Source organism: Bison bison, unplaced genomic scaffold (genome assembly GCF_000754665.1).
Source record: "Bison bison bison isolate TAMUID 2011002044 unplaced genomic scaffold, Bison_UMD1.0 scf7180017864108, whole genome shotgun sequence".
Lineage (NCBI taxonomy): Eukaryota > Metazoa > Chordata > Mammalia > Artiodactyla > Bovidae > Bison > Bison bison.
Genome location: NW_011494680.1, coordinates 11,478,861 through 11,492,633, shown reverse-complemented (window position 1 = coordinate 11,492,633; position 13,773 = coordinate 11,478,861). Strand labels below are relative to the sequence as shown.

General features: G+C 36.0%; 1 protein-coding gene across 5 annotated transcripts in view; it reads left to right on the top strand.

Annotated features, from left to right (window-relative positions):
• The window catches only part of TOX (thymocyte selection-associated high mobility group box), a 311,684-nt gene that overhangs the window by 57,928 nt on the left and 239,983 nt on the right, over window positions 1-13,773 (top strand). The window contains exon 1 of one of the 5 annotated variants that reach the window (XM_010838989.1): window positions 7,823-11,825. The exons of the other annotated variants lie outside the window; for them this stretch is intronic. Within the exon in view, the coding sequence (XP_010837291.1) occupies window positions 11,805-11,825 (21 nt within the window). The 5' untranslated portion in view covers window positions 7,823-11,804. Of the gene's footprint in view, window positions 1-7,822; window positions 11,826-13,773 lie in introns of those variants that run through there. 5 annotated transcript variants of the gene reach the window in all.

Genomic DNA, 13,773 nt, shown 5'->3' with positions numbered 1-13,773 from the left:
CTGGACAAGGCTTTAACATTGTGGTGTAGTTAGAAATCTTTTCTTGTTTTCTTTCTGCTAGAGGAAGGAAAGAGTACCCCAAAATGGGGATGATGCCTGTATACTGATAACCTCTGTACTCATGCCTACTCATGAACTGTGTATAAGAGAGTTAAATATAGCTTCCATTATTTATGCATATTATAAGTATTTGATTAATAATTAACATAAGATGCTATAATGCACATGTGGCTTTAAAACACTGGAGAGTTTTATTAGATCATTTTGGTCATTCATTTTCACAAATTGAGCCCTAAACACTGAACAGATGATTAACTTTCAAGTTAGTACAATTAGTTGAACTAACCTCTCTTTTATCATATGTTATTCTTTTTCTAATATGAATAAAATTAATCCTAGATTTCATATGCAAAGTTGGAAAACAATGTTTAACAAAAGTACACGTGGTTTTTTGAGATATGTGTGTATGTGTGTATATATATATATAGAGAGAGAGAGAAAGAAAGCAAGAATATTGCTTGGTCTTGAATGACTGACTATAATTCTAAGAAAAGTGACATTAAACCATCATTAAAGAATCGTCTTTTTATTTTCCTTTCAAATGGAAATAGGTTAGGTGTTTGACTATCTCCAGACCAGTGATAGGGCTTCCCAGGTGGCACTGATGGTAAAGAACCTGCCTGCCAATGCAGGAAACTTAAGAGAAATGGGTTTGATCCCTGGGTCAGGAAGATCCCCTGGAGGAGGGCATGGCAACCCACCTCAGTATTCTTGCTTGAAGAATCCAGTGGTAAGTTCTAAATCCTTGAACAGTGTACATGTGTTCTCAGTACCACTTACACATTGATCCGAATTCCCTAGATTCCTTAAGGGAAGCAGTTACTTATGAGTAATAACTCTTAACTCTAACGCCATTTGAAATATATGACACTTTAGAAAAATGGCATAAAAATGTCAGTACAGAAGGGAACATGTTATAAAGACTGCTTTTCTGGATATAAGGCAACTGAATTATTAGTCTTATAAAACGAATGAAACAACAGTCAAGATTATGTTTTATGTTTTTTCTAGTTGAGGCAGACCAATATATTTCCCCAGGCAAACTTGCTGAGATAGAGGCCGTGCAGTGGAGAGTGGATTGCTGTAGAATGTGGGCAAATGCAAACCATGTGTTCTGTTGGTCTTTCCACTAGGGATTTTAAGTTATTACTGTTTTATGGAAAAGGCATTTTTTTATTGTAACATATTTAAATGATAGAAAGGGAGAAGGAATTTCTGCAATTTTTTTGGTCAAAATACTGAGCACTATGGTTTTTTATCTTAATACTGAATGGCTTAGACAATAAGTTTGTGCATTAACCAAAACACTTTTGGAAAAAAAAAAAAACTTTTGAAAAAAAATCGTGGAATCAAACAATGGTTTGGTCGATAGTATATGTGATTTTTCTTCATTCAAGAAATGTCGAGGACAATCAACTATAATTCAGTTTAAAAAAAAGAAATGTCAAAGTCATCCTCTGAAACTAATAATCATCATTAGCTTTATTGTCACATGAATTTCAAGGAAGTGTTTAGGCTTGTATAAGTCTTGGTCTATTTATCAGTCATTTTCCCTTAATAGGTATTTTTAAAGCATCTGCTGAAGGCCCAGATTGTTTACATAAGTTTTTGAAATTCAAAAGAGATTTTTCTTTCTTTGCTAGGACTGAGGTTGAATAGAGATACTTAAGATTTACAAGGAAAAATGGTACAAAGTTTAACTAAAATGCAAATTGTGTTTGTTTTAAAGTTATCTGTTCTATTTATATCCTGAGGTTACCAAGCTCTGTAACTGTTTGAGGTGTCTGACATAATCCCAAAGTTTCTGTGGATTGTTTTAGAGTTACTAATTGTCCTCAATATTTTCTTAAATCAATCTCCTGCTTTCCTATACATTAACTAGAGCAAGCTACATCCTCATAAGACAGTAGGAAATTTTGTCATTGTCAAAAGGAGCCAAACCTGTCTCATTCTCTTCAGTATAATGCCCCCAGTAAGTGGTATGAAGGATCATTTTGTAGATGATAAATACCATCTGTATGTTGGTGTCAAACATTAAGACTTTACTGAACCAGCAACCCTTCTTCCTTTGTTCTTGAAGTCATCTAAAATCATCCTGACTCTGCTGATAATTTTATGCCCCAAACCAGTAAGAATATATATATTCATCTTAATCTTTGTATGACCAGTTTCTAGTGTGGCGCCTTGCATATAATAGCTTCCCATAAATATTTGATGATGAGTGATTGATCTTGAAAGCAAAGAATGATTTAGTTCCTTTATCAGAAACAATGAAAAGATTTCCATATTGGTGAAATATTGCAGAATGCAACACACAGAATGCAGCTGAGCTGTTTCAGTTTTGTTCTTACAGATATTTCACAGCAAAAACATAAACAATTCAAACTGTCAAAATGAAGGTATAAAAGTAAAAAACACTTATGCTCCAGATGTTAAGTGAGGCAAATATAAGATCCAGAAGGTCAACTTGAGCTTCTTGCCAGATGCCCTGAGATTTAGAATACATTCAGGTCTTTATATTAATATAAGAATCAGAAGGAAATGAGAGCATCGGCTTTCCCTGTTTACGTATAGTGCTTTATGGTAAGGAAGAAAACTCAAAGATTATACCATTCTAATTTTACTTTATTAATCTAATGACTTTTTAAGTACTAGGTCAAGGAAATAAAAGTGTTGAGCCTAAGGAAGATGGAATACATAGGTGTTTTACTCTCTGGTTTATAATTTCTAATATTTGAGTAGTCTTCCGTTATTCTTGAGACACTTTCGCAAACGCCATCTATGACTGCACTCACATAGCCTGAAAGGGAAACTGAAATCTAGCCTGGCTGTACAACTCCAAGTCCAGTTCCACTGTCAACTCTGAGATGTTGCTTCCTTATATCTGCCTTCCTCATGCACTCACATTAATCATGACTATATATAAACTTTATAATAGGGCATAAGTTACAATAAATTGTCACAAAACATGAAATTCCAAACTCTCCTATATCTAGTGCAAGACTTAGGAGAGTGAGGTGATAGAAATGCACCAGGGGACAGGTTATAGCAAGGCAGCCTCCCTTGAAAAGAATCAGGGGATCGATACCAGGCTTATGAAACTATTCATGTCAGGCATCCCCCGGATGTGTTTTTTTTTTCCTTTTATTAGAGTGACTATATAATACAAGAACATATACTTCTTTGCTTTTAATTTTCAAAGCCCTCTTAGTATAGAAACCCCTACCACTCTACTCTGCTCTCTTATTTGACTACATTCCGCAAGAGAGGCGAACTTTCTAAATACTCATATTTCAAACAACTTCACTTTCTTTGGGGAAACTATAAAGCACTCTGTGATCCACAGAAGTGGTTTAACTCAGGAGTTCATAAAGGTATCAGTAGCCAGCAGAAATGTTCTTCTACATGAGTGTTTGAAAGCCATTGTTTGAAATCCTATTGAAATCTCTTTACAAGGGATTTAAAATAATTTATAGATTAGAAAAACAGAGAACTGGGAAGTTTCATCACACTGCTGTTTTCAGTAGGCTGAATAATTGCTTAGCTATTGGTCTGCTTTGCTTATCTTATTCAGTGAAGGGATTTTTTTTCCCCTAAACCTAGCTTCTAATACTTAATACTTTGTTATATTGTAGATATCATCATTAACACATAGAATTTAATCTGTATTGAAATGTTGAAAGACATTGGAGTTTCAAGTCTTTTCAGCCTAATATGTTGATAAAAATGTATGTTTTCTCTAGTTTATTTAGAAAAAGAGGAGATAAAACTTGGGAGTCTTTGTTATCTATTGAAGAGGAGAGCTCATTGATCAGCTATTTAATTGCCTTTGATTCTCTCACTGACCACGTAATTGCCAAGTGAAGCCTGAGTAACATTTGTTATCAGTTGAGTGATTAATTTACTGGTCTATGATCCACAAGTTGAAAGAGCAAACTGACTTACGAATTGAAACACAGTTAAGATGTTTAAGGTGTGTCTCTTCTTTTGTATCACCACCTGCTTTTCATTTCATTACCTGATAAAGAAATAATTGATAGGTAAATTAATTTGCTTATAACATCATTGAAAATAAGTCAATGGACTAGATTCTAAATATGTGAGAAGAGTTTATGATGAATTTTGTGTCCTTGAATGAATTCAAATGCTTTTAAAATGTTTTTATTTCTTTGAAATAACTATATTTCATGTATTAATGCTTCTGTTATGCTTATGCATACTCATGTAAGCATGAATAGTGGTATGTTGTATGTTAAATGATGTAAATACAAATTATTTTTAATAGAGGATGTTAGTTAGGTGTTTAAATAATGTCTCCAGGGGAAAACCAACAATAGGTTCCATTTTTTGTTTCTTTTTTTTTTTTTTTTTGGCTCAATTCATTCATGATGGTATAAACAGTAAAGACAGTTCCAAGAAAGCTGTTTCTTTTGCTTGCTCTTTGGGGAAAGTTATATTAACTTAGAATCAGAAGACCAGAGATTTTGCTCTACTATTTGTAAGTTCTGTGTTTTGGGGGTGAGTTTCCTAGCCTCTTGATGTTTTAGTGTTTCTATCAGTAAAACAGAAAAATATCTACAGTATCCAAATGGTGAGTTTGCATGGAACTGTCTGTGGGGTGCAGACATGGGAAGGTGACTGAAGATCCAGGCAGGGAGCGATTGCTAAAGACAGTCCCACAGATTGGTGAGTTCAGCTGCTTCCTCGTTATTGCTTCTGATGATGACCAAGAACAGAACTTACCAGTTACCTTAGCATTGTAACCTGCCATCATATAAAGGTACTGTCATGAGCTATGAGACAAGACAGGTTGGCAGGTTGATTTAGAGAACTCTTTCTTACTCTGAGATTCTGAGGAGCTGTGACTTTATTTAGCCTTTGGGAGAAAGTTCATTTGACCTTGTGGACAGGAGGAAATAGAACTCATTTACTTCTAAGAAAGCAGTAATTATTTTCTGTAAAGATTTACTTCAGACTTTATTCTGAAGTTACATTACTGTAATAACAACTAATGGCTTAACAATTACTATTGAACTCATTTATATTCCTAATAACATTTCAGACTGGGACCGGGTATTTCATTGTGACACTGTATTGCAAAAACTCCCTGTTAGACATGGCACTCTCTTTTTTATTCATAATACAAAGAGGGGAATTCTGAATAAAACTTTGTCTTTAAATTACTACACTCACTTTTCTGACAACGTAATTAAGTTTGTTTATCATTTCATTCTGTGATGTTTTGAAATTAGTGTAGATGGTGTTTTTTAGGCTCCTTTTTTTTCTCAGAAGCCTCTGTTTCTAGGGCTTTTATTTGCAGCACAATCCTAAATTCTTTCTTAGGTTAATTGTGAAATTATTCAATGTAAACTAACCCATGGTTAAAAGACTGCATTTAATTAACTTGCACAGTGAGTGTGTGGCTGTGTTGTTCCAGCAGTGAGCAGAAATACGTGAAAGATGGAAACTCTTTCCTTCTCCTCCTTCCCCATGTGCACCTTTCTCCGCTAGCCTGGCCTGTACCATGAACCAGGGGATTATTACCAGTGAGTTGCCATGAAATACATACTGTGCCATTTGCAATTTTAAAAACATGATATTGAGGTATGGATGATGATCCAGTGTACTTAAACTCAGGTTCAGAGTATTGTTTTCCTACAGAAAGATGGTATTTATTCCTTCAGTGCCTCAATTGCTCCCTGTTTGTAAGTTATGAACCTTCAGCAATCCTGAGTTTCATTAACACCTAGGTTATTATTTAGTTGTCTGAAATTGCAACTCTCCCAGTAAGACCCTCAGGACTCAAAGTGTTGATGCAGCTTGAACACTAGGAGAATTTAATTGTCTTGAAATAATGAATAGGAGAATTAAAAAAAAAATCTCGATGAAATATTTAATTCATAAAAAGCTTCTGCATTGCCATTATTAATTCTTAGTTGAGTATTTAAAAATTTTCATACCATATGTAAATTATGGTATGTCAGTTGGCCTCGCACATAAATATGAGATATATGTTAGTATTGTTTGTGCTGTTATTGTCAAATGAATAAGCAAATGAAGTCATTCAACATGAAGGGGAAAAATCAGCATGTTTCTGTAATGCTATAGTTTCCTAAAAGTCAGCAGACACAGACTGTACAGAGGCCTGTGAGCCCAGATAATGGCCATCACCATTGGCTGTAAACATGGGCATGGTCATGATTGCCCAGGAAGGGAAAGATACACCAACTTAACCCAGATGCCTTGAGTGACTTGTTGGTACTAAGCTGGAGCCCCGTTTTACTTCTGACTTTCTGGTGAAATCTCTCTGAAGTCAAGAGCAAAAGAAGCCTTTCAAATATTTTGGCCTCATTCCATGATAGTCACAGGTATTCTGCCAGCACATATATTTTGAGTCCTCTCAAAGTCAGCTTCCACTAAATCATTATTTAATCCTTTCCTAAATTAGAAGAGATCAGTAGATTTTTTTTTTCTAGGCAGGAGAGAGGTGGAAAATGGAACACCAACCCCCAGAATTTTGCTTATCTGATTTGGATGTTTTGGGGGTACTCACTGTTCTTGCCTCTCACAGGAAACCTGATCGGGCCTCATTTTAACATGAATGACTGTTGAAGGGACTGAAAGTTCTCTAGAATTTGGAATGACCTTGCTATATTCTACAGACTTAACTGCTATGTGTCTAGATTGTCATTATTCAGATAGCAACTATGAATAGAAAATAGAATCCCAGCCATTCAACATCAAACATGATTCCTTTATGTCTGAGTAGCAAAACTATTTTTGTACCAGTTACAAGTCTTGCCTGTGAATTACTTTAAAAAATGAAATCTTGAACCCTGAGATTTTTGAAAAATCTTATTACCACCATCACATAAACATAGAAAGGAACAGATGTATACTATTAAAGGTGAAACTCTCCTTCACGTCTTAAAAGAAACACAGTGCATTTGCTTCTAAATATAGCTTGTTTAAATAATAACAGAAAAAAAAAGATGTGTCTGCAGGTAATTAAGGAAGTAAAAATTAAAAAGGAGAATCATGTGAAAGTAGCAAAAAAATAGTTGAGAAAGAGAATAAAACTGGGTAGGAAAAAAAAAAAAAAACCTGATTCTCATACACACAAAAGTTGGAAAATAATACAAATCTCCATCATTTTAAGATAATTCTATGTAAAGGTGAATATGTGCCATTTTGACTTAGAGGATTGATATGTATAGGGTTAAATACACTGATGGGCTCAGTTTCCTAAGCTATTCTGCTAATACTTAAATTTAAAATGAGTTTTTGATTTTTTGAAAGTAGCAAAACCATGTGATTAACCAGATAGGAAATTCCATGAACAAAGGAGTGTGGCAGGCTACAGTCCATGGGGTCACAAAGAATCCGATGTGACTGAAGCAACTTAGCATTTGGTTTTCTGAAAGTAGCAAAACCATGTGACTAGCCAGGTATTCATACATACTACAAATCTGTTAGTTTTTAATTTTAGGCTTTCTTGAATTTGATAAGAAGCTGTTGTATATATATATTTTCCCTAACGAGAAGGCAATGGCACCCCACTCCAGTACTCTTGCCTGGAAAATCCCGTGGACGGAGGAGCCTGGTAGGCTGCAGTCCATGGGGTCACGAAGAGTCGGACACGACTGAGCAACTTCACTTTCACTTTTCACTTTCATGCATTGGAGAAGGAAATGGCAACCCACTCCAGTGTTCTTGCCTGGAGAATCCCAGGGATGGCGGAGCCTGATGGGCTGCCGTGTATGGGGTTGCACAGAGTCGGACACGACTGAAGCGACTTAGCAGCAGCAACGAGGACATTTAAGTGACACCACTTATTCTTAAAACACATACACAAAGTTTGTCCAGTGTTTAAGTATGTGTGAAGAAGAAACTTGTGTTTCAAAAGAGTCCCCATGTAGAATTTCAAAACACTCTATTACATTACAATAAAGTAGAAATTTAGATATTTTTGTCATATAGTCTAGATGAGAGAAGAATATATACCTGGAGAAATAAGCTAATTTAAATCATTAAAAAAATGTCTTTTACATGGAACTATATAAAATGCTCTGTGTATGTAAATATTCTGTTACCTTCTTTGAGTTGTCAGATGCACCATCATAGCCTATGGAAATGTGGACAGGGAATCAACTCTGTGTAGTCAGTGAGGGACAGGTGGGAAATGATGTTTTCGAAAAAGAGGGCACTTATAGTAACAAGTTATCACTGTCAACTTTCACCTCTACCAAATGTGTGATTGGCTTAAGCTACTTATATTTTCAAATCTGTTAATTATTCACAGTTTTGGCAGAGCTGTTGGTTCACACAATGTTGGTGGCTGTAGTCCACTTTTTTTTTTTTTTTTATGAGTTTCATGAAAGGGAAATTGGAATTGTTGTTTTCCTTCCGAAACCTTTAATGGTACCACCATAGTTTTTCTGAATTCAGAACAGTTTTACAGTTCTGTTATGGAATGAGTGCTAACCTCCCAGCATAATTCTGCGGTTTTAAATGTTACACCAAAACTGGCTCAGGGAAGTAGCTATGTATGGAGGATTTGATGGGTTCCAGAAGAGAAAAAGGAACAGAAAAAAGGAAGAGTCGATTTTGTGGTTGTAAGGCTTATGGTTTAGGGTACTCCTTGGGGTTCAGAGCTGTGCAAAGACAGGAAGTATCCATTCATAAGTCTTGGTCCCTTTCTACTGTATTTGGTATCATAATTTAAATGAATTCAGGGCTGAATGCCAGCATCAGTCTGTTCTACGTGCTTGATCAAATTTCCATTCTTGCTTTCAGAAAGTGTACTTTGGTAGAGGGATGGTAGACTACTTTAAGGATCCACACATAGTGGAGGGAAGTCATAAAGTTGACTCCATGCTCTAAACATGACTGTGGGAATATAGAGATCCAAATACATGGTCTCCTCTTTAATACTACGCAGCTGATCCACAATTAGTGCCATTGTTTGAAACATGTTGAGAATGCCTCTTCTGTAACTTTTCTATTCCAGTCTATATTAGAACTCATAAGTAGTTATTTCATTACATTATTTACAGTGTCAGTCTGTTATCTAACAGCTTTCCCATTTTATTCACTAAGTTCAGTTCTGATGTTTTTCTCTACAGTTCATTATGGGAAACTTTCAGACATAGAGCCAAGTTGAAAGGTTTTAAAGCAAAGCTAGATTCTACCATAACTTTTTAATGTACTTGCTCTGATGCATAGGTGATTGACTCTTTGGTAGTTTTTCTTCATTTAATTCACCCTAAAAAAAGTTTTTACCACTAACACACACACATGAAGACACACACATACACACAAAAGTAGATTCTAAAACAAGACTTTTAAGATAAAGATAAACCCATAAAAATACTATCAAGCTAACTTCAGTACTTTAAAAAGGACTAGTAACTATTTATGGTTAAATTCTGATATATTTGCTTAAAAATTAGTCATACTACTTCAGAGTCACACCTCATTTATGGTATCAGTCATATGACTACTTTATTATAAGATTATATCTAGATCTACAAGCACATATAAGTACATTTAAAGCCATGTAATAAAAACTATGTATATGGACTTGGCAGTCAGTAAAAATGAATTTATTCATACCTGTTATGTGATACTTTTGAGCCTTCATACCTTCTATAGTAATAAAAATGCGACTATTTTTATAGGGAAATAAATTGTTCTTGGTTGTTCCTCCATTGTTACATTATGGATTAATACTTAAATATCATATCTACCTAAAAAAAATCCTAAAGATTTCTCTGGCTTTAAAGTTCTTTCATTCAATCCTAAAGATTTTTCTGGCTTTAAAGTTCTTTCATTCATGAAGGTCTGAAATGCCTTTTATGACTTTGGTATCAAGTTTTCATACTTGGATGTTAATGTTGATGTGAATGATAGGAAATAATATTTGATTGACCAGCTTCTGATCCTTGTCAGGTAATATTTTGGGTTCCTTGACATGTTAAAAAAATACCCCTGAGCATTAAATTCCTATAATCTTGGGTTTGTTGGGCTCCAGACCCTTTACCATTAGCAATCAGAATACCTTAAGACCTAGACACAATTTGGACTTTATTGGAAATCCCTTTGACTGTGGTATAAGTGTTCCCATCTGAAAGAAGTAACATTTGATATGGCATGTGTTAAGGAATTCTGTGGGCACTTAAATGCAAGAAAAACTTTTATAATAATAGCTCTGAAGAATTAGAAATAAGCAGATTAGGAGAAAAATCTTAGAATTGTAAACATGGAAGAGACCTCAGAGAAACTATTCAGTTCAGTCCTCTCCTTTTTCATAGAAGGTGATGCTGGATCACTCAGTAAGGTCAGCAGTTAGTGCTCATTTCATCGACTTCCCTAAGTTCATTCATTAATAAAAGACATAACCAATACAAGAACCCAAGACACTTCCACACTTATTGTTTTCTTACAATATGTCAAGAATTCCTAAAATAGGGTTTAAATTTTTAACTGTGTTTTATCCAGAGATACTGGGCCACAGAGATTAAGTAACTTGCTCAAGTTCACATAGTAAATGAGGGGCCGACCTGGGATTTGATTCAAGCTGGCTAGTTCTAGAGTCCACGCTTCTAGCCACAAAGTAGAATTGCTGAGCAAGTGAATGAGTATGTGGTAGAGGCAGAAAGGCGCTGTAACTCACTGGAGTTTGGGAAGGACGTGAGGTTGCTGTTAAATAATGAGTGCACATTTTCAAGGGGGAAAGGTAAGAGAGCATCCTAGGTACAAGACCCAGACTCCAGGAGGTGCCTGCTGGGTTTGGGAGCTCTGATGTTCTCTAATGAGGGGGCAGGACTGGGAAAGTGAAAGAAGGTGTTGGAGCAGCACAGCTTGATTCAGAGGACGGGACTGATGATGCCATACTGTGAAGTTTGAGATTACTCCAGCAGTCAAGTAAGAAAAGGGATGAAAATAACGTACCTTAAATACCCATTGTGTGCCAGGTGGTTTAATGCTTTATACTTGTGCATGCATGTGCACACACACACACATTCACATTCATTCTGTCCCTCTTATGAGGCACTCCCACCATAGCCAGACGTTTCACTGCCACTAAGTGGCTGGAGCACAGGATAGTGACCAGTCCCCTCTGATGGTATGGCTTGTTTTGACCTCATTTGGCAAGGGGCCAATGGAAGTTTTGAAGCAAAAGGGTGGCCGGATCACATTTCTTTGCTTTTTGGCAAGAAGAGAAGAGACAGGGAGAGTAGAAGTGAGGGGAGAAGTGGGGTCAGGGAGATCAGCAAGGGCTATTCCAGTCCCAGAGGCAGGAAGAGCTCTTCCTGAGGCAGTGGCCATGGGACTCCAAAAGCAGTTCTGATTTGAGGTTCCTTTCAACCTACCCTTTCCTTGATAGTCAAGGAATGCTTTGTCTGTGTTGAGCTAACAGGACCGTGTGCCTTAGCAGCAGTGGACAGCGGGGTCTGTGGTACGTCAGCAGTTGGCCAGGGCGTGGTGTTGATCCGGTATGAACAGATTTTGGTCATATTGACAGTTGTACACTCAAACGGCTTGTTTATTTGATTCATGATTAGTGCCTTTCACACAGAAGATTAGCACTCAAATTAGTGTTTGTTGAGCTTGACAAAATGTGCATCACTGATGGGTGGGAAGTTACTGCTGTACCTACTACTGTGGCCTCAACCTTCAGTTGCTGTTGATGGTCTCAGATGGCAAAGGACTTTTGCATTTCCTGAGACAGAAGGAAACTGATGGCTTCTCAGAGTCCAGTTGTGAGTAAATTATTTTTCACATGTGAATTTCTGTTAAGCTAAGGAACATTAAAATTATCTTGTTTTATGAGTTTTCTCATTTTCCCTTTACTGGATTTAAACAGTATAAACCAGAATAAAGTATCAACTTAGTAAATAATGTGCTGTTCTATCTTAAAGGATATAAATTTAAATGTATTTAAATTAGTTTTCCTCTGCCCCAAACTAGAAGGTAAATACATAGTTATAAGTTATAGCTGAATGTTTTTCTGAAAGAAAAAAAAAAAGAATCATTTTCAACAATTTACAGAAATGGTTTAGATTCTTTAATTTTTAGCCTAAAGGGAAAATTGGTGGATGCCAGAATGAGGTAGTTAGGGTAATAATAAGAGAAATGAAAAAAAATGGACAATGAAAGGACATTATCCTCTTAGAAGGATAATGAGACGGAATAAGAAAAAAGGAGGAAGGGAGCATTAATGAAAATGAACAAGGGAATGCATCATTTCTAGGCAAATAATGAGGACATAAACAAAAATCCTGAAGTCCTTTTTTCCCTCTTCTGTATGTATTTTCTTCACAACGTAAGGAAGTATAGAGCACTATTGAAAAGCAGGCAACTCAAAGCAACTATGGCAAGGAAAAAGGAAAGGAAAAAAAAAGGCCTACCACAGGAGTATTTTCCACTGTATAAACAGTCTTGTAGATTCATTAGAAGACAATTTGGAAAATATTTGATAATCGTTGCTTTCAGTCATAACAGGTATGTGCACAATACACTTTCTATTCATATCAAATCGGTTTGATTAAGGTTGGTTGAGTTTGACATTCTTTGCTTAATCGAGCTTGCTCATACTTTTTTAGATATGTCCCACTAATGAATGACTGATGTGAGTTGACATAATGTAGGATTACCGTAGTGCAGTTCTTAAGTGACTTCAGTGTATTTTGGGAATATTGTTTTAATTCTAAAGCAAGGAATGGAGGTCAGAGATCATTTAGCCCAACTGTCATTTCATAAATGAAGAAAATAAAATCTTAGAAAAGCTACATGCTTTTGCCTGTGGCCTGAGGCTGGTTGGGAGCAGCCTAAGAATTACTCACATTCCCCCAGTCCACTGAGATTTCATCACATCAGGCTGCTCCAGGATCTTGGGGCAATAGTAGAGAAATTACATGAAGATTTAGAAAAGAATCTTCCCCCTTTTTGCTGCCATTACCAATCAACTTGTTACTGGCTTCAGAATGGAGCAAACAGAAGAGAAAACAAGCAAAACATTTTTAAGAGAACAAACTGCTAAGGGAGAGGCATGTTGTGGAAGGTTTAGCATCAGTGTAAGACCCCAGAGCCCCTCTCAAGGCTCCTGTTAATTAGTGAGCTTGGGCAGAGAACCATAGCCTCATTCTGGAGGGAGAGCAGATTATTCTAGTTATAAGAGGCAGAGGCAGGATCTGGTGAAATCAAAAGTTTCTTCCAGCTTTAAAATTCTGATGTAACTGTTATGAGTACCAGTGATAATCTCAACTTTTAAGGACACTTGTGGCTCATTCCTTATCAAAATGAGGGAAAATAAGTAATGTAATCACTCATAAAAAGCTACTGTTGTTTAAAAATTATACTGTTGGCTGAAAAATCTTAGATGGAATGTGAGAAACTTGTTGATACCTCACCTCTGCCCAAGGGAGGAGCTAGCATAAGCAAAATACAAAATTTTTATTGTAAAAAAAACAAAACATAAAACTTGACCTTGTTGCTATTTAATAATCATCTACCTTCTTGGTCTGGCATAGTCAATTATCCAACTCATGAAAATTTAGAGCACTGCTACCTCAACTTTGAGTTCAGAAGGCCATAGATTTGTGAGGAGAACTTAAATAATTCTCTCTTTAGAGCAAAATATGTTAGCCATTATGCCAGAATGAAATTTAATATTCTAAAAGCTTTTGCTAAAATAAATAACCTGCTGCT